Below are 26,474 nucleotides of genomic sequence, written 5' to 3'. Positions count from 1 at the left end.
GGTTGACAACAGAATACAAGGCGCTATGACAACGTTGGTTCTTTACCATGCCAGTCATTTTGTAGAGCAAGTTATTCTTTTATTTTTTTCCTAATTATTAAAAAAACGAAAGATTATACATTACCTGAAAAAGGTCATGTTCATAGACGATGCTTGCTTTTTATGTATCGGGAAAGGTCAACTGTCACAATTTTGGGATCTGGGCTTTGAAAAACCCCACTTGGTCATTGAACACATGCGACAGCCCATAGGTCAATGTGTGGTGTGGCCTTCCAGTAATGAAAAATTTCCAGGTCGCTGGATTGGCCAAGACAGACCAACCGCCTGGCCCCTGTGATCACCAGACATAACCCCCCTTGATATATATATATATATATATATATATATATATATATATATATATATATATATATATATATATATATATATATATATATTTCTTCTTCTTCTTCTTTCGGCTGCTCCCGTTAGGGGTCACCACAGCGGATCATCCATTATGATCCGCATAGTGATTTGGCCCATGTTTTACGCCGGATGCCCTTCCTGACGCAACTCTGGTCGCCTCTTACGACACAGGGATATGGTACACCTAATTTAACCGGGGTATACACCGGGCCCAGTATACTGGTACTCATTTCGCCGACCTCGGAAGGATGACAGGCTGAGTCAACCCCCTGGTGTATTAATTCAGTGGCTCAACGGGGCTTGAACTCAGGACCTCTTGGATCCCAAGCCGCTGCCCTAACCACTGCGCCAACACCAGGCTCTATATATGTATGTATATATATATATATATATATATATATATATATATATATATATATATATATATATATATATATATATATATATATATATATATATATATATATGTATATATATATATATATATATATATATATATATATATATATATATATATATATATATATATATATATATATATATATATATATATATATATATATATATATATATATATATATATATATATATATATATTTTTTTTTTTCTATGGGGGTTTGTAAAAGATGTTGTCCACAACACCAAGGTGACAAACCTGCAGGATCTTTATTCTCAGATAACAGCTGTATGCACAATGGTTGACACAAACATGCTGAGCCAAACATGGCAAGAACTCGTGTACCGCCTTGATGTCCTGCGCATGACAAACGGAGCTCACATTGAAGTGTAATGATCGTGTGCACAAAACGTTGAGTATCTGTATCATATAAACCAAAAGGTAGTGTTATCATTTGGGTTCTAAATATTGTTGCGAATTCGCGCCCGCCGGCGTGCGAGCGGCCACGTAACTCGACGGCACGTCACGTCGCCCACCGGACGGACAATTCCGTCGTGACCCTCTCGGACTAACGCCGGGAACTAGTCACGGGTGGGTCTTTCGGCCTCACCATGATCGTGCCACTCGGCCACCCGCGTGGGATAGGGTTGTTCGCCAAATTCGACCTACCTAAGTACCCACACGGAGGGTAGACCGGGCGATCGCACCTCGCCGCAGGTCGACTTCGGACACGGGCCACTTTAAGCGACCCGTTCCGTACTATCGGGATAACCGAGCGGTGTTATCGTCAACCTCGACGGTTCCGATTAATTATTGGGCGTATTTAGCCCACGACCAACCCTTTACGTGAAGTAAGATGGAGATTCAATTAAAGAAAAGACGAAGCGAAACGGGAAAAACAGTTCAACATAATTCACATTTATTCCGCGGCAAACGGAAAGCACACATATGCAATTACAATTGTGCACCAAAAGCAAATTTAAAAGAAACACAACAATTATGCAACAAAAGAAACACAATGCAGATCTACTACCGACTACGCGAGCACACGGCAACACTTACACAGTTTTACTTTACAGACGGCGCCGACAACACATATACTCCAAAGCTAAAGAAAAAGGGGCCACCCTCAACTACAAGGGGGCAGACGGGCCTGGGGCCGAGACCGCGTCGAGCCTACCTGTCTGGTGATGAGCCGCAAAATGGCGGCGGCACCCCGACTCCGCGCTCCTCCGCGGCCTCGCTGGCACTGCCTGGAATGGGGTGGGAACGGGGCCACCTTCTCACACTATCTCAGCGCGGGGGGAAACAGGAGGGGGTTGTTGATGCTCTGGGGAAAGAGGATAACTGGCTTGCTTGGGTCCCGCGACGAGCGACTCCACTGCGCCATCGACCACGTTCCCGGCTTCTCCTCTCTGCAGCTCCCCGACAGACTCCGAACCCCGACAGACCGACTCTCCTCCAGACCCGTCTTGACTGCTGCTGCCACACTTCGCCGCCGCCACAACGCGCCCGAGCCCGAAACAGAAACTCTTCTCCAACTCGAGCCCGAAACAGAAACTCTTCTCTCACTTGAGCCCGAAACAGAAACTCTTCTCTCACTCGAGCCCGAAACAGAAACTCTTCTCACTCGAGCCCGAAACAGAAACTCTTCTCTCACTCGAGCCCGAAACAGAAACTCTTCTCTCACTCGAGCCTGAAACAGAAACTCTTGTCTCACTCGAGCCCGAAACAGAAACTCTTCTCTCACTCAATTCGCCCCGCGCTCGGCGCTTTATAGTCAGCAGGAGAAATCATATGCAGATTTTCGGATCAGGATCGGCTCGGGGGCGGAGCCACGCTCGCCCATTGGACGGAGGAAAAGTGGGCGTGAATCATTCCTGATCCTCGAATTTGCATATATCGATTCTACTCCGACGCGCCTGGAGGCGGGGCCAAATCGCCCCGCGCTCGCTGATAGGACGGAACAGAAGTGGGCGTGAATCATTCCTGATCCGACTTTCCCGGAAAGGCCGCTTTTTGCACCCGCTGCTCGGCGCGCGCCCTGTACGAGTCCAGGATCGGTGCCCACAAGCGGTGCGGGAATGGTGGCAGAAGAGGAGAGGTGAAGGTGGTGGAGGGTTTATTGTGGTGGTCCCTGGCCACGGTGACGCTTGGAATGGCGGTGATGCGATGATTGCGAGAGCGAGTTGTGACGGTAAAGGTCGTGGCTGTTGGCGTTGTTGTGAAGCGGCGTTGCGGTTGGTGGTTGTTGTGTGATGGCGGTTGAGACGTGGTTGGCTCAAAATAAAGATAGAACAGAAAAACGGCTATCTTAAAGGGTCGCAGCCCGAATGAATGACATTTATTCCCTCTAAACAACGGGTTTGGGCTAACTACACATGTACTTACAGAGATACCTCACCTACGGGACCTGAATGGTGGTTTGCGAATTTCCTCAACCACAACAATATATTAACAACCCAAGTTTTCCAGGTCCTTTTGCACCTGTACATGATGTACATAATGTTTTTCATCCTATACATAATGGGATGTTTTGCAGAATATATATTTTTTTTATCTTAAAAGGAAACTGTCTCAAGTGTTTTTATCAGTAAAAACTAAGCATGGTGTTGGCTTAACAGCTAAGGTAGCTGGCTTAAGATCTCCGGGTCTTGAGTTTGAGCCCCTGTAAATTATCTGGTCTGTCATCTGTGAGGTGTGAACCACTGACTTCTTTTTTTTGTTTGTTTGTTTTTAAGGTAATTTCACATTTACAATATTTGTGCTGATTGAAACTAGTTTTTGATAAATAAAACAAATTATATTGTAGATTGGTGGTGAATCTAATGCCTCTACTTCTGGGTGTGTGCTGCCGCTCGCCACGTCGCCACAGGGCGAATCCCCCTTACCTGTGGCTAATATTTTAAACCACCCATTAACCACTGTGGCTAATCCATGTTTTAGTGGTTTTTTTTTTACGAGTTTTAGACGAATTTTGGGTGATTTTAGCACACAATTCAACCTTCGTTGAGACGGCCGCCATTTTGTATGCTTTGATTACGGGAATCACGTGTGATTTCGTACAAGCATATATATATATATATATATATATATATATATATATATATATATATATATATATATATATATATATATATATATATATATATATATATATATATATATATATATATACTAACTTTAGTAGTTAGGTCATCTCTACCGAGATGACCTAATAAAGCCGGACGAGATGTCCGTCCGTTCGTTCCTTCAACAATTTTTCTTTCCGGTCTTGATGAAACTTAGTACGTGGGTAGAGGTCGATGAGTGTTGCACAACGATATAACTTTTGTCCGGGTTCAAGGTCAGGGTCAAGGTCACGAGGTCACGCAAGTTATAAAAAATCGCCATTTTCAAAACCTATCTAGTCTGCCATTCTACAAGATATTTGGCAACTGTTTATTGATTATGATAGTAAAAAATATTATCTTGTATCTAACTGGACAGATTTTTGAATTTCCTTCCCGTTTGATCGTCACGTGATCTGGAAGATGGCCAAAAACGCCGATGCGATTCGCAAAGAAGGAAGGAAGGAGAAATGAAATATAAATATAAAACACATTTTTAGCCTTTTATATTTATACATTTTCCGCCGAAGGTGCAAAAGTTTCAAAACCCGAAATGTACACGTCGGCATTTATTTTCAAAATATAATTTTGTGCGCGCGTGTGCCAAAATGCCGAGTCATCTTTAACCAAACTGCGCAGTTCGAGCTGCGCAGTAGTCTTCGGTCATGGCGTCTGAGCAGTGGGCAGCATGGTTCAGATTGACTGTGGTTTCTGGGGCGAAGGTGATTGTTAAGAAGTATGTCGGCAGCATAAATTTGAGTGACTGTATTGGTGATTTAATCACGCAACATCTTGACAATGAATATTCTGGCCGAACGATTGCATCAATTCAGTGCATCAGCAGGGATAATTCGCAGGCTCCGTTCGATCGTGTCGATTTTGTTTCCATAGAAAGTTGTACACCGCTGTTCATATTGAAAGATTTCTGTGCCAAGTACGTCAAAGTTTCCCTGCGAGATGCTGATATTCAGCCTTCAACGGACCAGAAATCAGCCTTTGATGTGCTCATGGGGATGGGGAGACGGTACGATCAGATGCCTGCTGAAAAGTAAGAGCTGGTTATGGCTCTGATTGACCGTTTTGAGCGTGTTGACTCCTAGTAGACACCTTTTTAGGTCATCTCTAATGAGATGACCTAATAAAGCCGGACCAAATGTCCGTCCGTGCGTCAACTATTTTTCTTTCCGATCTTGATCAAACTTAGTATGTCGGTAGAGGTCGATGAGTGTTGTACAACGATATAACTTTTGTCCGGGTTCATCGTCATGGTCACGAGGTCACGTAAGTTATAAAAATCACCATTTTCAAAACCTATCTTGTCTGCCATTCTACAAGATATTCGGCAACTGTTTATTGCTTATGATAGTAAAAAATATTATCTTGTATCTAACTGGACAGATTTTTGAATTTCCGTTCCGTTTGGCCGCCACGTAACCTGGAAAATGGTCAAAAACACCTCCCGGTACAAAAAAAACTTTTTACTTCCGATCCTGATGAAATTTGGTATGGGTAGAGGTCGATGAGTGATACCCAACGACTTATTTTTTCCCGGATTCGAGGTCAGGGTCGAGGTCACTCAAGTTGTGAAAGTCGCCATTTTCAAAACCTATCTTGTCTGTCATTTTAGGAGATATCTGGCAACTGTTCATCGATTATGATAGTAAAAAACATTATAGAGATGACCGTCACCCCCACAAGGGGATAATTTTATTTTAACTAGTTTCCAGTAAAAAAAAATCGACCGAAATTACGCATGATTCCCATGATTCTCGTCTCAAAATTTTATTTTAATTTTTTTGAAAAAAAAAATTAAAATTTTATTTTAATTTTTTTGAAAAAAAAAATTTTTTTGCCCGGAATGATTCGGCGCTACATGCTTCGTTGGGTCAGTAGTTGCCAGGTGAGTTTTGACACAATCAGTAGTAGTACCTGTAGTAGGACGAGTTTGTTTGGATGAGTGAGTTTGATGGGTGACTTTGGTTGGTTGGATGAGTGAAGTTGATGGGTGAGATTGGTTGGATGAGTGAGTTTGATGTGTGACATTGGTTGGAAGTGTGAGTTTGATGTGTGAGATTGGTTGGATGAGTTAAGTTGTTGGGTGAGATTGGTTGGATGAGTGAGTTTGACTGGTATGAGGTTGGTCCAATCCTGGGCCACAACCACCCCCATCCCCCACTACCACCTAATAAAGGCACAACTACCACGCACACGCACACACGCACACACGCACACACGCACACACGCACACATGCACACATGCGCACACGCACACATACGCACACACACACACACACACACACACACACACACATACACACACATACACACATACACACATACACACATACACATACACATACACACATACACACACATGCATACACATACACACACACACACATACACACATACACACAGACACACATACACCCATACAAACACACACACATACACACCGCTACACACACACACACACACACACACACACACACACACACACACACACACACACACACACACACACATACACACACACACACATACACACACACACACACATACACACACACACACACATACATACACACACACCACCATCCCTCACAATCACCACCTCCCCTGATAGTCATTCATTCAACCAATCTCACACGTCAAACTCACTCATCCAACCAATCTGAACAATCCAACTCTCATCCAACCAACCTCACTCATCAAACTCACACATCCGCCTTAAAATTAACTTATTATTTCATATTGCTAAAAAAAACCTTTTGAATAAAATATGTGTCTATTTCCTTTCTCCTGTGGCTAATCATTCTAAACCTGGATTAGCCACAGTGGCTAATTCCTTTTGAAAGCCAGAGCACACCCAGTACTTCTAGATAATCATCTGGCTGGATGTCCATGTTTTCTATCAGGTTGAGAGTGAAGGTAAAATTTTCCCATTGCTCGGCAACAAGCTGGCTAATTGCTTTGTGTGAGATTTGGCATACAGTACTTGCAGTGGACAACTCATCACTTGTACGTTTACCTTAAAAAACACATTTTGCTTGAAATTGCTCTACCATACACATACAGAAATGTCTTAAAGTGAGATTATTTTATAATTTTCTTGACCATGTTGTAATTGTTTCTGATAGGGCCGGCAAGATGGCCAAGATCCCGGCCTAGCTATTAACTCTCATCCCGGTTTTACACGCAGGGTGATTCATCGATGTGTGCCATCCCTTGAATGGATGTTAAACGGGTGTCCTGTCTGCCGGTTTTAGTTGCTGGACGTTAAAGATCCCACAATGTCCTTCACCAAGAATCGGCGAGCTCTCGCCAGCACCATGAACAAATTTCAAATTCCTGCCCTAACTGCTTTGTCAAATGTTGGGCCTGACCAGCCGGTTCATGAAAGACTTGGGCCAAGCTTCCCCCCAGCCAATCCCACAAGAACATGGGAATATTTGTGTTCGTTAAAGAAAAATAAGTTCCAATTCCTTCCGATAGATGCAAGAGCTTCATCTTGCAAGGTGCTCATATTTTCCTGAAAAATGATGACTGCATTAATTTATACCGTCGCATTTAATTATTGTTTGTAAGCAGTGAGCTCCTCACCATCTATACCGCCTTTACATCGCAAAACGTCCAGGAGGAAATTGCATTGGAATCAACCACCGCAACAATGCCAGGCCACAAGCAACGTATCACTTTCCACTCTTCCACAGATGGAGCTGTACAAAGGGAACAAAACACAAAATAAGGTATGGTGCTCTTGAGAGGTATTGAAGAAGTTGCAGGTGAAATGCAACTGAAGTCTAAAACAGTGTTATGCTTACTTCACTTCCATACTCAAGTAATGAATCTTTGAATATTTTCAACTTCTTGTAGCTTGGTTGATGGAAATCTCACCTCTGAGCCCTTTGATTCTTGAATTGACCCTTGGCAGGTTTGTGCCTGAGGTGTGAGGGGGGGGGGGGTGTTTCTTGTGGCATAGAATATAATCCTCAGGAAAAGCCTGGTGTTGGCTTAGTGGTTAAGGTGGCTGGCTCAAGTTCTTAGGGTCTTGAGTTTGAGCACCTGTCGTGACGTTGAATAACACCAGGTGGGTTGACTCCTCAGCCTGTCATCCTGCTGAGGTCAAGCAAAATGAGTACCAGCTTACTGGGAAAAGGTAGCACTGCATCAGCGGCACAGCCATGCTCCGAGCAATGATAAACCAGCAGCCACACGCTGCATACAAAATAATAATTATCCTCAGGAATATTGTTGCAATGTTATCCCAGTCAGATAAACAATTGCTCGATCGAATGACCAAATGTTATCGGTTGTTTCATTGATTTCTTTATTTACTGCTTTGCCATTTTGTAACCTTTGTGTATAGTTAACATATGTTAACCGTATACACAGTGATCTTTATTATCACCGTGGAAGTTATTTTCATGCCCATGCCTGGTCGCAATATATATATATATATATATATATATATATATATATATATATATATATATATATATATATATATATATATATATATATATATATAAATATATATATATATATATAATTATATATATATATATATATATATATATATATTATCCTAATCGACTACTAATGCAGTAACTTCCCAACAAACTATTTTTTCTGTAGTTTCATATACCATGTGTGATATTGGAGAGGATCAAAATGGATTCCACATGTTGGAAATGTAGGACGCAATGTAAACTCTGCAAAGGCTCTCTCAACACGAGGTAAGCAGAGGTTATATAACAGCAAATTGGGGAGCGAGTTGGACACAACAAGCAAGGAAATTAACGAATAGGAAAAGGGGTTGGAGAGAGGGAAGGAAATGCTATATAACCTTCAAGTAAAAGGGTTGGATGAGGTAGGATGGTGATTGCGGGTGGGGTAGGGGGTATACCACTTAATTGAAACCATGGAGGAAAGTGTGGGATTGAAGTCTTTGGAAGGCAGTTTGACAAATGGGATAAAATAGGAATATAAGTGGAAGAGGGTGGAGAGTCCTGGATTTTTGGAGTTGAACCAGGATGGAGATTTACTTGACAAATCTGTTCATCCTCAAGAATTTGGGGATGATCAGAGAGCAAATGGAGCTAGACCCTGAGTCTAGGCAGTAAAAAAAAAAAAGAGATATGACGAGTCAAGACCTGGGCAGTGGCACAAGTATGCACTGTAGTACAAAGAGGAACTGATTAAATTTTGGGTTCTTCAACAGGTCAAAAGTCATGTGCCTTTTGAAAATCCTTTTGCATACCATAACTCGAGTTAGATGCATCTGATGTATTCTCTCTTCTACTTATCTGTCTTTTTTCTCTCTCTCATGTGACCTGATTTTTCATGTGACCTTTTTTTGAGCTCAAATACAACGTGCACGGAAGAATGAAGTAAAAAAGAAGAAAATGAAAAGAGTAAAAAATGAAGAAGAAGAGTAAAAAAATGAAGAAGAGTAAAAAAATGAAGAAGAGTAAAAAATGAAGAAGAAGAGTAAAAAATGAAGAAGAAGAGTAAAAAATGAAGAAGAGTAAAAAATGAAGAAGAGTAAAAAAATGAAGAAGAGTAAAAAAATGAAGAAGAAGAGTAAAAAATGAAGAAGAGGAGTAAAAAATGAAGAAGAAGAGTAAAAAATGTCAAGTGGATTGACATCTAACGTGCACGGGTTCAATGAGTCAAAGTTCTAACGTCGTAGCCCTGTTAAATGAGGGAGCATGATCGTCTTTGTCGATATGGTTATATAAAAATTTTAAAAATTCAAACCTCTGCTTTTTTGGACGATCAAAAAAAAAAAAAAGACTGCACTTACTTCCACCCAACACTGTTTTTGCTACAGGAGGAGAGAGGGAAACAAAAATTGCAGAAGGCTATTTCTGCCAAACCTTCAGGGAAGTTCAATTCAGCTCGCAGTACACCCATAAAGTTGGCAGCAGCTCCCCACGATGTGCACAAAGCACCACATTCAGCACCTTCCATGCCTCGGTCAGAGCATACCCTGCAGGCAACTGTCACTCCTTGCACCATTAACATCGTAAGGAAGAGCCACAATCGGAGCTTGGTGTCCACGACCATGCCACGTGGTGTCACTTGCTCAAGAACGCCTTGTCCAAGTGAGTGAAATGGGGCCAGTGGACTGATTTTGCCAGTGAGTGTTACAAATAATGATGTCGGCATTTGTTCAAATGTACAAATTTTTTAACAAACATTATGATGAGGCCAAGTAATAAATTGATTGCTTCACATCCAACCTCCATCAAAATATTCCAAATTACGGTCTCTTTTTCTGTGTCTTTCCCAACTGTATATTGATGTGTATTCCCAGCTGATGATCTGGATTGTGATTGAATCATACAGTCAATAATATAAAGGAATTCTTCCGATGTGAAACTTGCGCTTGTACTCACTGAAAGGTTCAAGATCCTGCCTATAGCAGGCTGATGCTGTTCGCTGCGACGTGCTATGCTGGAGACCCTGCTGTTGGCCGTAAAATTTGTGGATTTTTTGTTTGTTTGTTTAATTGTCCCAGCTGCCCTATAAAACAGTAATAAGGGCCACAGACAGGTTTGTCTTCAACAAATGAGCTTTGCTCACCAACAAGTTACCTTGCTGGACGTATTCGTACATCCCCTCTTCAAGTCTGCACAATGTTACAAAATCAGATTGTGTTTAACTCGCCTCTGTAATACAGTGTGCCAAGATGACCTGGTTTTATATAGTTTGGGAAAATAGCATTTATTCCCATACATATCCAGCATAGTGTGTATTCAGCTTCGGCACTTAGTTCTATAAAGATCCACAGTGTACAGTCAATCATAAGGTGATGAGCAGACTGGAGATAGAGATCACGAGGAAAGATCCAGATCACGTGGAAAACAAACTTCACACAACAGACTATAAAAAGAAGGGAATGTCGGGTACAAACCAACACAAAGGAAGTCTGCAAAGTTCGATGAGAGTTTTGGGATGAAGGATGAAAGTAGAGTGATTGGGGGCAGTGGTGGCTGGCCCACCGGATTGTTCCATCCAACACGTCAGTCATTTTTCTCCTGTGTCCGTTTGTTACTTGCAAAATTGAAGATTTTTCTAAAAGGTCAACAACTAACGAGTTATTTCTAAAACCCTCAATTTTCATCTCATTGACTTGAAATTTGAAGAGGATTTGCATATCAGGTCACTGAATTCAACCACCAATTATTTTCGAGGTCAACATCGGCCAAAAGGACAATATAGGACGACATTCTAAAATCGTCAATTTTCATCCGATTTACTTGAAATTTAAAGAGGAGTTGCATATTTGGTCACTGAATTGAACCAGCCAATTATTTTTGAGGTCAACATCGACCAAAAGGTCAACAACTAAGGTGGTATTTCTAAAATCTTCAATTTTCATCCGATTGACTTGAAATTTGAAGAGGAGTTGCATATTTGGTTATTGAATTCAACCACAAATTATTTTTAAGGTCAAATTTGTTTAATGGATTTTGCAAGTATCGTGCTCTGCACGTTGTCGTTGTCTTGTTTTTCTTTTTCTTCGGTCACTGGAGACCTGTTTCATTCCTTCATTGATTGTGCAAGGCCATTCCCCCTGATCATTCATTGAATTGTTTCTCGTAAGGTGGCCATTACTTTCTCTCCTCAGTCTTTTATTTCGCGTTCACTGCCAAATGTGAATGGGTACACACGCTTTTTTATTTATTTAATGGTGACAGTTAAACTTGCAATATAAGCCTGGTATGGGCTTAACGGTTGAGGTGGCTGCCTTAAGATCTTAGGGTCTTGAGTTTGAGCCCTTGTCTCTCTTCTCCTCTCCCCCCTCCCCCATACTCCACTGCCCAATGACATTAAGTCGTGAGACTGACAGATTTATTTAATCTGGTGTTTCTATGGCGCAATCATCATTGGCCGCCTCATGCCTCAAACATATTTGTTAAATGTTATTTCTCTCCCCCCCCCCCCCGCCCCACCGCAACCCTGTTCATTCTTTGCATTTCTTGTTTTGTCCATATGTGGCCTGACTGCTCACTGTTAGGACATTCTGTTACCATTACCTCACGCTCTTCCATGTGCCTCCATCTTAGAATGGAATTTTATTTTTGATGTACAATGCCTCAAAAGACGACCTTATTTTGCTTTTGATGAACATGTCATGACAGAGCCAGACAGAAGTGATGACTTGCTGTCTATCATCATGAAGGAGTTTCCAGGTTTACAGCTCTCATCTCACACTGTAAACAGGACGTGGCAACAACAAATGAGACACCTACAATACCTGTCTCAGATGGCAGCACGGCCGGACCGGACTCAGGTCAAACTGGAGCATGAGGTTTGTGCTCTAATGTATTTGATTTGTCGTAGTTCTTGTTGATAAGTCGTTGCTGTCATTTTTTGTGGGGGCAGAGACGACGGACGGAGGGAGGGGTGGAGAGGTGAGGAGGGGGGGGTGAAGAGGTGAGAAGGCGGAGAGGGGGCATAGAGGTGAGGAGGGGGCAGAGAGGACGGAGGGAGGGGTAGAGAGGTGAGGAAAGGACGGAGGGAGAGGTGAGGAGGGAGCGAGGGAGTGGTGAGGATAGGAGAGGACTGAGGGAGGGGCGGAGAGGAAAGGCGAGGAGAGGACTGAGGGAGGGGCGGAGAGGCAAGGAGAGGAGAGGACTGAGGGAGGGGCAAGGCGAGGGAGAGGACTGAGGGAGGGGCAAGGCGAGGAGAGGACTGAGGGAGGGGCGGAGAGGCGAGGAGAGGACTGAGGGAGGGGCGGAGAGGGGAGGAGAGGACTGAGGGAGAGGCGAGGAGAGGACTGAGGGAGGGGCGGAGAGGCGAGGACTGAGGGATGGGGCGGAGAGGCGAGGAGAGGACGGAGGGAGGTGGCGGCAAGGCGTGGAGAGGACTGACTGAGGGAGGTGGCGGCGGGGCGAGGAGAGGACGGACGGGGGTGGAGGCGAGGTGAGGAGAGGACGGAGGGGGGTGGCGGCGAGGTGAGGAGAGGACGGAGGGAGGTGGCGGCGAGGTGAGGAGAGGACGGACGGAGGGAGGTGGCGGCGAGGTGAGGAGAGGACGGACGGAGGGAGGTGGCGGCGAGGTGAGGAGAGGACGGACGGAGGGAGGGAGGTGGCGGCGAGTTGAGGAGAGGACGGACGGACGGAGGGAGGTGGCGGCGAGGCGAGGAGAGGACGGACGGGGGTGGCGGCGAGGTGAGGAGAGGACGGGGGGAGGAGGCGGGGAGGTGAGGAGAGGACGGAGGGAGGTGGCGGGGAGGGGGGGAGAGGGCGGAGGGAGGGAGGTGGCGGCGAGGTGAGGAGAGGACGGACGGAGGGAGGTGGCGGCGAGGTGAGGAGAGGACGGACGGAGGGAGGGAGGTGGCGGCGAGTTGAGGAGAGGACGGACGGACGGAGGGAGGTGGCGGCGAGTTGAGGAGAGGACGGACGGACGGAGGGAGGTGGCGGCGAGTTGAGGAGAGGACGGACGGACGGAGGGAGGTGGCGGCGAGGTGAGGAGAGGACGGACGGACGGAGGGAGGTGGCGGCGAGGTGAGGAGAGGACGGACGGACGGAGGGGGGTGGGGGGGAGGTGGGGAGAGGACGGACGGAGGGAGGTGGCGGCGAGGTGAGGAGAGGACGGACGGAGGGAGGTGGCGGCGAGGTGAGGAGAGGACGGACGGAGGGAGGTGGCGGCGAGGTGAGGAGAGGACGGACGGAGGGAGGTGGCGGCGAGGTGAGGAGAGGACGGACGGAGGGAGGTGGCGTCGAGGTGAGGAGAGGACGGACGGACGGAAGGAGGGAGGTGGCGGCGAGGTGAGGAGAGGACGGAAGGAGGGAGGGGGCGGAGAGGTGAGGAGACGGAGGGAGGGGGCGGCGAAGGAAAATAGAAAAGAAAGGCGAGGAGAAGAGGTGGGGTTCGTAAAAATATGTTGTGCTTAATGACCACACACACACACACACAGAAGACTGATGTCAAAACAGCTGTACACACAACGACACAACAGAATTTGTAAAGTAATCTGCTGGCACATCTGTAAAAACTTTGATATTGTAGTTCCAGAGAATTTGTAGGAACACGAACCAAAAGCAATCACTGAAGACGTGGAAGTTCCGCTCACGCACGACCTCATGATCCCATCAAACCTGAACATTGAAAACAAGGCATTGTGACCACATATACTCTGGTACAAAAAAGAGAAGGCATTGCTGATTGAGGCGTTAATACCAGTGATTTTGGACTAAACGATGTGAAAATGAAGAAAATGACTAAATACCTCAAGAATGAAGTGAAATTATCCTGGAAGCTGAAGAATGCCAAAGTTGTACCAGTGATAGTTTGAGGTTTGGGAATGATAACGAAGAACCTCACAGAGATATATTAAAAACCATCACTGTTAATATTACGACAAACTAACTACAGTTGGAAGCTGTCCTGGGGCTCAGTTACAATCCTGAAGAGATCCCTCGGCACAAAATTTTGATAATGAAAACTTTACAGCTCGATCCATGAATCGTGACCCCTTGCTGAAATGAAGGTGGATACTTTGAGCCTGCCCTGCGAGAACTCCATTCCACATTCTGAATCCCGCATACGCAGATACCAATCAACAACACATGCGCACACACACACACACACATTGACATTTATTAGTATACTCGTAGATATACATACATGCATACCTGTCGATACATACATACATACATACATACATACATACATACATAGTGCATGTCGAAAGTCTCCACCCCCTTTCAAAATTTTCACCTTTTGTTGCCTTGTAGCCTGGAATTAAATTACATTTCATCAAAGATGGCCACGGCTTCATCCACCAATTTAAAACCTTTAGCCATGACCTTCGTCGTGAGGGTTTTAACAGGCACAACCTCCTCAGAACTTGATTCTGATTCCTCTCTGAGCAACTCCTCCAGAGCCAGAAGAGCTTCATTGCTCAGCTCCATGCATGAGAGAAGCAAATTCTCAACATCATCTTCCTCCTCAAATCCCACTTGCAGGGCCATGTCTACAATCTGTTGCCTTGCTTCGCTCACTTCAGCCTTCATGAAACCTCTGAACTCAACCACTTCCTCAAGCCAGAGTTGATGGAGATGAAGGTGCAGCTGGGCATGCGTTTCCAATAAAGTCCAGTTTAATCGAAGTTAAACACATTGTTTGGTGTGTAACCTCCATCCGCAATCACTGATTTGAAGACAGCTGGAAATTGTTTCGGCAGCAGCATGATCTGTAATAGCAGCTTCCTCAGTCAACTTAAGATTGTGAAATGCATGGCTATTCTTGAAGCGCTTTAACCACCCATGACTGGCAGCAAAAGTCACTGGTATCTTTGGTTATATCACCATACAAACTCCTAGCCTTCTTTTGAATGTCCATTCCAGCCAAGGGTGTGTTCTGTTGGTTCTGATGCTTCATCCATGTGGTCAGCATTTTCTCAATAGCATCAGGCTAAGATCTTGCAGTTGTGGGAAAAGCGAGATTAGTTTGAGCGTTTTTACAGATTTTTTTTTTTCACGATTGCCACCAAAGGTTCTCATTGTAGAATTACGAAGCCCCATCTCTCTGAATATTAACGCTGCGCTCACCTCTATCAAACCAATCTAAAACTTTTAATTTCACCTCCAATGAATGAGACTTTCTTGACTTCTTCATGTGATCATTATCTCCAATGGCACTTGTTTCACGCTTTGCTGCCATAGTTTTGGCCGCTGTGAGTGAGATCATGTTACACTCGGGTCTCTTCTATTAGGCATGGTGGTTTACTTTAAAATCAGATGTTTTATAAGGTTTTTGTTGTTTTATTGCATTCTCTGTGATAAACCTGGCACTTGCGTGGTTGTGATTTCTGAGGTTAAATGGCCTTTAAAGTTTGATTCTCACCAAATCGGATAATATCATAGAATTACCCACGGGTTCGGCTTTATTGTGATATGTGGATTGACGATTGAGGTTTTATCGTGTGTGTGTGTGTGTGTGTGTGTGTGTGTGTGTGTGTGTGTGTGTGTGTGTGTGTGTGTGTGTGTGTGTGTGTGTGTGTGTGTGTGTGTGTCGTTTTTTGTAAAGTTCTACTGGTACATTATGGTGTGGAATGTCATGCAGCAGAACGATCATCATGACCTGAGTTGATTCGGCAAAATAACTCCAAAAAAAATCCATTAGAATTTCCATGTTTTAAATGCATGCCGTGTTATGGAATATCAAGCAGTTTAATACGTGCTTCTATCATTAAGCCAGCGGTAAACCTCAATAAAGGGCTATTATATATTTTAGGAGTTTAATCAACCAGCTTGACACAAAGCTACAACAGATCTCATATGAAAGATGGTGATCTCAGTAACACATTTAGCCCTGTTGTCCTCGTATTTTGGTGTGCGGTCCATGAAATATTCACATTTGAAGGATACACCCGTCTGAATATTTGGACCATTGAATATATCGAGTGGTGTGATCGCTTCCAAGGATATTCAGAAGTCCTTGTTGTCTGTCCACGACCTGGGGAAAAGACAGACGGAAGAGTACATCACAGAATCTCTTTGCACTGGGGGGCAGAGAAGCATGTACCAGCCAATCCCAAAATCCAAACTCAAAACGTTTTCGATTTCCAAAAAGAAAACAAAAACCCTGATTTTGGGTCAGAAAGTATTGGTTGCAATCAACCCGGAAAAGGTTTTCCGCCATGCTTTGCTATTGACTCAAGTCCGCCCTGACCTGAACATGAAGCACGTCCTGAGCTATCCTATTACGTCTGTTCCGACATCTATCTTTCATGAAGATGGAGCTCCACGGAAGAACACCAAAGCAGAACTAGGGCATATTCTCGAGGGCCGAGTCTGAAGAGCACGAAAACACTGCCAGTGATAACCAACATCGCAGCGTGTACATCAGGGATGCTATGGCTGAACTCCATATCCTGGGTGGAAATGGTGGCACGTTTGGTAACTTGGCGCAGTTTTACCTAAACCAGTTGCTTCATTGCATCAAAACACACCACACCCTCATCGACGTCTTCGACCAATATGATGATGTCAATTCTGTGAAGACAGACGAAAGAACGAGACGCCTTGCTGTTGCTGGTGGATCCCGAAGCTCCCAAGTCATTGCTGGACGCCCAGTACCACAATGGACGAAATTCATGGCTCTATCATCAAACAAATCCACCTTGACACACTTCATCTGTAGTCACGTCACACAACATGCACCAGCAGCAAAAGAACTGTCAGATCACCAAGAAAAGCAGATCTATTTGGCTGGTGGCTTATCTGATGGTTCGCTTACAGCATGCCTTTCATCTACAGGAATGTATCATGACAGTCAACTCGCATCAATGCAGGAAGAGGCAGATTCTTGGATATTTCTTCATGTGGAGCATGCTGATGATTTCAGACGTAAAAATGTGCGTGGGTCCATTACAATCAAATCAGCAGACACTGATATGCTTGTCTTAGCAGTCCACTACTTTCCACAGTTGCGGGATACTGCCGAAATATGGATAGAGAAAAGAACATCAGCAGGATGCAAGCTTATCCCGGTCCATCAGATATGTTACAGCTTGCTTCCAGATACGTGTACCCGGCTTCCTGCGTTGCATGCCCTGACAGGATGTGACTATCAGCATTCTTCGGCTATGGTATAAAGAAAGCTATGAAGACGCTGCATCTTCAGAATAATGGTCCACACCTCGAAGTCCTCGCCACTGACGATCTCCAGGAGGCAGTGGCTGCTTCAAGACATTTAGTCAGTGCCATGTATGATTCTCAAGGGAAATATATGGATGCACGCACAAATTTGAATGATCTTCGGGAGAAACTCGCAGCGACCAAAGGTGACCCATTGCATAAGTTGCCTCCGTCCGAACCAGCTTTTCTCGAACATGTGAAGAGATCCGTTCACCAAACCCGAGTATGGATGAATGCCCACGTGGCAAATCCAGAAATTCCCACACCAGAGGGTCGTGGATGGTACAGAGGAGAAGGTGGCTGCATCCCACATTGTTTGATGGACCCACATCAGCGGAGATGTTAGATGGTCTTGTGTGTTCATGCCGTGGTAGTGAACCATGTACCAATAGCTGCAGCTGCTCACAAGACAGTTTGCCTTGCACTAACGAGTGCATGTGTGCCACCAGTGACAGGCAGTGTGGCAACGAACTGTCACATGGTGACCAAAATGACACGGACACTCGGACAGTGATGGTTGAACAATATTCAGACGGGTGTATCCTTCAAATGTGAATATTTCATGGACCGCACACCAAAATACGAGGACAACAGGGCTAAATGTGTTACTGAGATCACCATCTTTCATATGAGATCTGTTGTAGCTTTGTGTCAAGCCGGTTGATTAAACTCCTAACATATCGAAGAACACTCGCTCAAAATATATGTTTTAGTTCATTTCTCGTAGAGCAATGTGTGTTGGTGTAACATGTAGTTATCACATCACTTGTGCAAACTTCAGTCACTATATCGTATAATTTGCTAGTAGAAATTTGTTTCAAAATATTCTCATTATATTGATATGGTAAACTGAACACATATAAAATAAAGAAAAAATATGACAATTGGCAGATGTTTGTTTCTGTAGTTGATGATTTTCGAAGTTAGCGGTCTGGAAATTACGTCTTTTTTTTCTATTAAAAGCACTCAAATGTACATATATTTATCGAGAAGTATTCCATTAAGTAACTAGTAGTATTCCCCTGTTCATTCTGCACATTTCAAGACCAATCATGTAAAAATAGGGCGCATTTCTTTGTAGTTATGGCTAATTCACTTATTTTCGGAAATGGTCAAAATTTTCTAATGGGGGTATCCTTCCGGTGTGAATATTTCATGGGCCGCACACCAAAAAATTAGGACAACAGGGCAAAATGAGTTACTAAGATCCCCACCTTTCATATGAGACCTCTTGTAGCTTTGCATCAAGCCGGTTGATTAAGTACCAAAAAATCTGACCTATACCGCTGGTCAATGGCATGGCATTCTAATTGAAAAAAATAAATAACAAAAACCACAAGAAAAGGAGCAATCAGAGATTGCAGACCCTAGCCAGGACTTGTTTTGTGTGGTGTTTGTGTAGTTTTGTGTGGTGTTTGTATACTGTTGTGTTAGGTAATTAATGAGATATAATTAGAACTGCCACTTTATAACTGCTTGCAGTGATGACCGGGTACCAAGACGTCCCGCTTTGATGCGACCCCGCTTTGATCTGACACCTGACCCTGACTCACGACGTTAAAAAAAAAAAATTATGATTCCTTATTTAATTTAATTCAGAATGGGATTAAAATAAATTCAAATCAAATGGAAGACCAAATACGTACAGTCCTGCATTGGAGTAATCAGAAGGAACCCAAACAAGCAAAAAGTGATGGGATTCACATTTCAGCTGCTACGACTCTACCCTCAAACCCATCTAGGCAGAGCCAAGTGAGCCTTATTTAAAAAAAAAAAGATTATATATATATATATATATTTCTGGTTGCCAGACCATGTGTCCTATCAGGATGAAATTTAAAATATATATTTTTCCCATCACTACTAGATCATAATTGTGAAGTTTCATATTGATTGATCAGTTCTGGAGTAGAATATATACATATATATATATATTTTTTTAAATAGGTTTTAGGGTAAATCCAATATGGCTGCCAAACCATGTGATCTATGACGTCATACGTGTGAACCTTTTGTTGCTCATGGATCGGCGGTCGTACATGTAAAGTTTCATCTCGATCTGTTGAGCCACTTCAGAGGGAGTTTTTTTTTTTAACAATATGGCTGCCAAATCACGTGACTGATGTCATCAATTTTTTTTTTTTATGTTGGCCATTTTATCCCTCGATGACCCTCAAAATTTCCATTCTGATCAGATGTAACATTCTACATTCGCAATTATTACATCATAATGAAGGTACCTATGATGTCATTAAAAAAAAAAAACATTCCCAAATGAGTACTTGCCATGTGGCAAGTTTCAATTTTTTCCCTGGTGCTGTTTCAGAGATACAGAGGTCCAAAGTGTCTTTTTCTAACATTGCTGCCACAGCACGTGAACTATGACGTCATAATTATTAATAAAACACCCTACATGAATCGTCGCTCCTCTAGTGAAAATTCAATCTCAATTCGACAAGCAGTTGCAGAGAAAAACACTAAAGTTCTGTGCGGACAGACGGACAAACAAATACACCCAAATGCAATACCCTGTCCCCTGGCGAGGGTTATAACTTGAACACGTAATCCCCATGCTGGCCCCAAGCACATCTAGGCTTAGTGAAGGGTACAGTAATGCTCAAGCAGTGCAGCAGGCAGGGGGTGTGCAACAAGGATATGAAAATTCCGTCCATCGGACCAACTTGTCTTTCAAAATCATGTGCATATAAATGAGTCCAAGAGTTAAGATGGCCTCCAAAAATTGACTTTTATCAAAGTGGATAATATCACTGAATGGCCCTCCATCTCAGTTTTTCTACACTGTATGAATTGGCGAGGGACGCTTTACGTATTTCTTTCCTGCTGATGATGGATTTGGGCTCCATTTTCCCAGAAGATGTGTGATTGGGGCTCCATGTGACTAGCAAATTTGGACTGCTGACAGCATTGTCAGCAGTTCTAGTTTGACACTATATTTTATCCTTGGAAACCATTGTTGGTTTACTGCTCGGTGAATCGGTGAAGTGTTGTTTTCATCAATGGTGTTTTTTTTTTTATTGCTATGCATTTTTCAAACCGTTTAGTTATTTTTCTTCAAGGATAGTGGATGTGTACTGAAAGAATCCTCCCACAGTTGGAGGAAATGAAGAAGAAACATAACTTGCTTGGCCGGATCATCCGGAAGGAGCATGAACACAACCATAGACTGGTAAGGCTTCCTGTCTATCCTCGGGAAACTGCCTTCTGCATTATGCAAGAAGCCTCGTTTTGGCAAGACAAGTCCTGTAACATTATGGCTCGATGTGTGCCTGACCCAGCGTGGCCTACAGGAAAAGGTACGGCTGCAACGACAAGCTCGCCATAATGAGCGTGAGGGTCGCCAGCAAGTTTCTCGAGCGCGGCAGTATTATCGCGACTATTGCCTGCAACTGCGTGCCAAGATGCTACGTGCCCGTTCCCGTGAAGAGAAGGTGAGCAAATTCGGAAAAGGTGGTGGCATTTGGTCAGTACCATGTTTTCTAGAAGGCTTCCACCTCTTTCCCCGTATTGTTTGACGTGGACATTGTGGTATTTTAGGTTGATATTATTGAAGATGAAGGAACAAGGGATCATGACTGCCTCTGGAGAGCAAGATTTTGAAAATGAAATGTCTGTGCAGTTTTTAAAATATTTTTAAATGCATCTTTTATAACTTCCTTTGTCCCACCACTCTCAGACGTTTCGAAACCTCTTTGAAGATGGCCTTCGCATCCAGAAGGCACGATTACTGGAGATGAGGGCATTGGCACAGGAAAAACGCAATGAAGAGCAGCAAAGATGGCATTCTGATCTCCTTGCCATGGAAAACTATTACAAGGATCGAGTATGACCAATTTTCCTTTTCTACCACATTTTATCTCACGTTTCTTCTGCTATGATTGTCAATGGAAGCAATGCCTGTAATTAAATAGCCCATGATGGGAAAAAGTACCGTACTATAATACATATTCAATGTTGTGATGTAAATCCCTTGGGCTCTTTAGTTACCGAAGAGCCACATTGGAGTTTGTGAAATGGTGGTGTGCACAAAATAGAGAGTTTAACTGTAAAGCGAGCCACAATTTAAATTCTTGGTTTCAGGAGAGGGAACGAAGTCCGACCATGTCTCAAAGTATCCACCTTCGTTAGCATGTGCATGAGTGTGTATGTATAAAAACTATTCATGTATGTGTGCATGTATGCGCCGCCACCACCGGTCGTCATCTAAACTGGTGAGTCGAAGACTGAACAGAGCCTTCCCTGATCCCAAAGCATCTGCTTCACCCCAGCAATCAGCCACAACTCAAGGACCAAGCCATCTCCTTATCCGTGCTCCATTTTCCCCCTCCATCTCCAAAGTGGCAATGACGTAGATACCTGTGACCTCCGGGATACACCAGATTCCACACAGGGACACCCCTTCCCACTTGGACATGGGACCCTGCTGCCACTGGTCGTCATCTCCCCACGCTGTCACACCGCATTTCCGTCTCGTCCTTCCTTGGCCGGATGAAGTCTGTAAAACCCAAGAAGCCATGTAAGGCCAGGCCATGTCGCTCGATGCAACTCCAGGCACCACTTGTGCGGCCCTCGTCCTCACCAAATCTGCCACCCTTGGCTCGATTGTCGCTCCCATCAAAGTTGTCGTATTTGGTGCGATCATAGATCCCACAAAACTCGGCAAGAGGGAGTCGCCAAAGGTCAGGCCTTCGCTCCCAGCAGCATGGGGTCAACAAACACTGCCAAGCTGCAGGGCCAGGCTGTGTGGCAAATGCATGTTGAACGGTGTGATACCAGGCACCTCATGCATGGTCCTAGTTCCCAATGAAGCTGCCTTTTTCGGCTCTGTCTTCGCTGCCTTTGAAATTGTTGTATTGTATGTGGCTCTTATTTCTTTCCATCGCAGGCAAGGTGTGCAACCTCCCCCTTGCTGCCAGTGTATGTGTGTGTGTGTGTGTGTGTGTGTGTGTGTGTGTGTGTGTGTGTGTGTGTGTGTGTGTGTGTGTGTGTGTGTGTGTGTGTGTGTCGGGTTATCTCCATATGCGGGTTTCAGAAAGTAGAACAGAGCCCTTGTGTGTGTGTGTGTGTGTGTGTACTCTTAAGGCCTAAGTCACATTTGCTCTACGGCGGCCGTACGCCTTCTGAATTGACAGAAACGTGCGGTGGCCGCAGAGTTTCTGAGGTGGCCTCAGGGTGACCCTATGCCGTATATATATTTACAGGCCGCAAGGTTGCCGTGGAATTATAACGCGGAGTTATCACTTTTTTTTCATTTCTACGCTCGCCGTAGCAATTCGACAAGCCGAAAAAAAAAGAAATGGTAAAAAAAAAAAAAATTAACCCATTCGTTATCGTCCGTCTGGCCGCAGGTTCGCCTTCGGGCCCCCCTGTGGTCGCCTTGCGGGCACCTTATGTCTGCCTTAATTCTATGGCTGCCGCAGGAACGCCCTAAGGTCACCATGCGACATCGAATCAAAGACCGTACGGCAACCCCACGTTTTCGGTCTACACAATTTATAAATACGCCGTGCAGCTCCCCAAAAAATAAAAACATATGTGACTGCTACATTGTGTGACCGTGGAAAATCTGCGGCCGCCGTAGAATTTGGAGACCCCACGGCCGCCGTGGCAAATGTGACCTCGGCCTAAATTGATGCACAATGACTGAAATTTGGTGGTTGTACTTGGAGTGTGTTTGTGAAAAGCTGATCCCCTTAACCATAGACCTGTCCGCTTACTTCCAAACATCAGCAAGGTCATGTAATCTATCCTCACAGTTGACAAATTCCTTAATTTTCTTTAACGGCCTCATTTTAGATCATCAATTTGGATTCAGACCAGGTACTGTATGACCTTGGGCATGTGACTTTGACTCTCCCAAAAATGGATGGTGTCAGATATGAGAAGTCCTCTATGTCAAATATGACATCAGGGCCATCTCTCTCGACATATCCTGAGCTTTGGATAGTCTGCCGTCGGGTCAGGCCAGATCAAATGTGTGACTTGCTAAAGTTTCCATATAAACCTGTACTAAGGCCGAGGTCACATTTGCTCTACGGCGAGGATACGGTGGCCTTACGCCCTCTGAATTGACAGAAACGTGCGGCGGCCGCAGAGAAACTGAGGTGGCATCAGGGAGGCTCTACGCCGTTTGGCTATATTTTACAGGCCGTAGGGGCGCTGTGGAATTATAGCGCGGAGTTATAACTTTTTTTCATTTCTACGTTCGCCATAGCAATTCGACAAGCCAAGCTATTACTTAGGTGTGTTCCACGTCGACCGTACGTAGGGCGTACGGTGAGCTTGCGTTATTCGTGCGGCTGCCGTAAGCTCTTCTCAATGAAAAATGAATTTTCCTAACCCCCAAAAAATTACGGCGGCCGCAATATTTCCACGGTCGCTGTACGGTGGCCTTGCGGTCTGTGTGACTACCTGCGAGCAACGCAGGGTCGACGCACGGTTCCCCTATACCCGCCGTGCACCTACGTACGGCCTCCGTGGCAGTCTGCGTCGACCGTGTGTCCACCGTGCGCTACCGCTAGAGATCGGAGTATAGGTGTTTGCCTATACACAGTGGTGCCCCCAGAATCCCAATTTAATTCGTTCCAGGAGGCTGTTCGGATTGCAAAAAGTTCGGATTCCAAAAATATTTTCCCGATAAGAAATAATGGAGTGAATTAATCCGTTCGTGGACCCAAAGAAACCCCACTTTCAAGACACTTTAAACTGAAATTCCCCATGTTTAAGGTAAAATAAGATGAGTAAATGACCTTCGGTGGCGGTGTATTGTATGTAAACTGGTACAATCACCACATCCAAAGGTCCACACAGGCTCGAGCTCCGTCCTGGGTTATGTCGTTGCAGGGTTATGATGCCCTAAGGTCACCGTGCGACGTCAAATCAAAGATCGTACGGCACCCCCCACGTTTTCGGTCTCCACGATTTCTAAATACGCCGTGCGGCTCCCTGAAAAATAAAAACATATGTGACTGCTACATTGTGTGACCGTGGAAATACTGTGGCCGCCGTATAATTGCTAGTGGCCGCAGATTTTGGAGACCCCACGGCCACCGTGGCAAATGTGACCTAGGCCTAACCTGTTTCATGGTCAGGTTGTCGGCGACTGAACCATCTTCCACACCAGATTTCCTAGTAAAATGGGTCTATGGATATACACACCCTGCAGGATTAAAAACAAAACCTGTCAAAGGGTCAAGGAGCTCCTTGTGAGGCAACGTCCATCCATATCTGGTGCTTAACTGTCCACGGAAGTTGTCCTGCAGTTTTTCTCAGAGGTTGGTGGCAGGATTTGCTCTCCAGCCACCATAAAACTTCATTTCGCAACATGCACAAGAAACAAATAAAACAAAAACACTCACTCCGTTGGAGTACCTCATGTGCAGCTGCCCTTCACAGGGCATCTCCCTGGATGATGGGATTGGGGCAAAACCTTCAGGATCCCCCCATTCTTTGATGGGAGGAAAACCACAGGGAAAACTTGCTCGGTTAAGTTGTGGCGGGGCGGTCTCCTCGGGTTAATTTGAGGCGGTCCCATCGGGTGAGTGCCTGGAATGTCCTCACTCTGAGAGGATGATCACCTGTCTCTATTATCTGAACTCCAGCGTTTGAACATCAGTATTGCAGCACTCTGAGATTTGGAGACCAGATAGGGGTGAGATCATGGTGGTTGGTTACACCTACTACTGGTCAGGTCGCTCTGATGGTTACCATGCCCAAGAGGTTGCAGTAGCTCTGTCCAATAAGCTGGCTCCCATAATAATTGAGGTAACACAGATCAACGAGCGTATTATGAGACTGAGGATTCGTCACTCTCTGCGTATAATTTCCCTGGTTTTTCTATTTGCTCCAACTGAGGCAAGTGATACCGCTGTGAAGGAGATGTTTGATGCGGCGCTCGAATCTGTGGTTGATCAGTGCCCCAGGCGAGATTCTCTTTTCGTCTTGGGGGATTTCAATTCATCGACAAGCACTGATGGGGATGGTTATGGGACATGTTGGTCCCCATGGGTCTGGAACTGTGAACCAGAATAACTCTAAGTTCCTTGACTGCAAGAAGTCATGGACTTAGGGTGGCTGGTTCATGGTTTCAGTGCCCACAGGCTCATCGCTGGACTTGTTCTTCCAGCGCTGGTGCTGTGAGAAAGGAGATTGACCATGTACTCATTGGTCACTGGGGGATGCTCCAGAACTGCAGGGTCGACTGGAGTGCTCAGTTCCTCAATACTGACCACAGGCTTCTTGTAGCAACTCTGAAGTTGCAGCTCAAATCCAGGAGAATGGTGCCATTCCAGCCCAAGCTGGATGTTGGCAAGCTCAAGGATGAGAGGGTAGCTGAGGAGTTGGCGAACAAGTTTGGTCGGGATCTGGGTGCTTCGGGGATCTTGAAAAGTTGTGGAGTGCCTTCAAGACTACCATCCTTGATGTTGCCAGTGGGTATCTTGGAACCTACCTTCGGGCGAAGAGGATTTTTTGTCTCCCAAGGGGACACTGGATACCATTGACCAGAGTCACAGGGCCAGGTTTAATGGCAGAACTGAAATGTTCAGGGAGGTCAGGTCAGATAAGGGAGCATGTGCCGGAGCAGCAAGTCGCTGCGTCCACTTTCCGCTGGTACTCCAGGGGCCTCCGTCTGGCCGTCCCCCACGCAGATGCCTGGCCAATCCCCATCTCTTTGAGATGCTGATCAACCAGCTGCAACCACGAGGAACGTCAGTTAGGACGATGCCTGTGTTCCAGGCAGAGCACAGAATTGCATGCAATGACACGAGTACAGCATTTCCACCAGCCTTGAAAAGTTCAGCATTCCACAGATCCCTGGAGCTTTACCCCATTTCAACCGGTTCACCGCAACCTGTGTTTCCACAAACGAAGGTGGACCATGGT

The 26,474-nt window shown here is 44.8% G+C and overlaps 1 protein-coding gene across 4 annotated transcripts in view; it reads left to right on the top strand.

The window, feature by feature from the left end:
* Positions 1 to 26,474, top strand: part of CEP95 (centrosomal protein 95) — an 85,047-nt gene that overhangs the window by 34,849 nt on the left and 23,724 nt on the right. For 3 of the 4 annotated variants that reach the window (XM_085857397.1, XM_085857395.1, XM_085857398.1), the window contains exons 11-16: positions 7,501 to 7,661; positions 9,749 to 10,022; positions 12,066 to 12,235; positions 20,686 to 20,760; positions 20,870 to 21,022; positions 21,268 to 21,414. In XM_085857397.1, coding sequence (XP_085713523.1) covers positions 7,501 to 7,661; positions 9,749 to 10,022; positions 12,066 to 12,235; positions 20,686 to 20,760; positions 20,870 to 21,022; positions 21,268 to 21,414 — 980 coding nt within the window. The remainder of the gene's footprint in view (positions 1 to 7,500; positions 7,662 to 9,748; positions 10,023 to 12,065; positions 12,236 to 20,685; positions 20,761 to 20,869; positions 21,023 to 21,267; positions 21,415 to 26,474) is intronic. The other variant, XM_085857396.1, reaches the window with a different exon arrangement.

This window comes from Eptatretus burgeri, chromosome 15 (genome assembly GCF_056783735.1).
Source record: "Eptatretus burgeri isolate ZD-2024b chromosome 15, Ebu_testis_v1, whole genome shotgun sequence".
Classification (NCBI taxonomy): Eukaryota; Metazoa; Chordata; class Myxini; order Myxiniformes; family Myxinidae; genus Eptatretus; species Eptatretus burgeri.
Note: the sequence above shows the minus strand (reverse complement) of the source record. Positions and strands in the feature narration are given on the sequence as shown.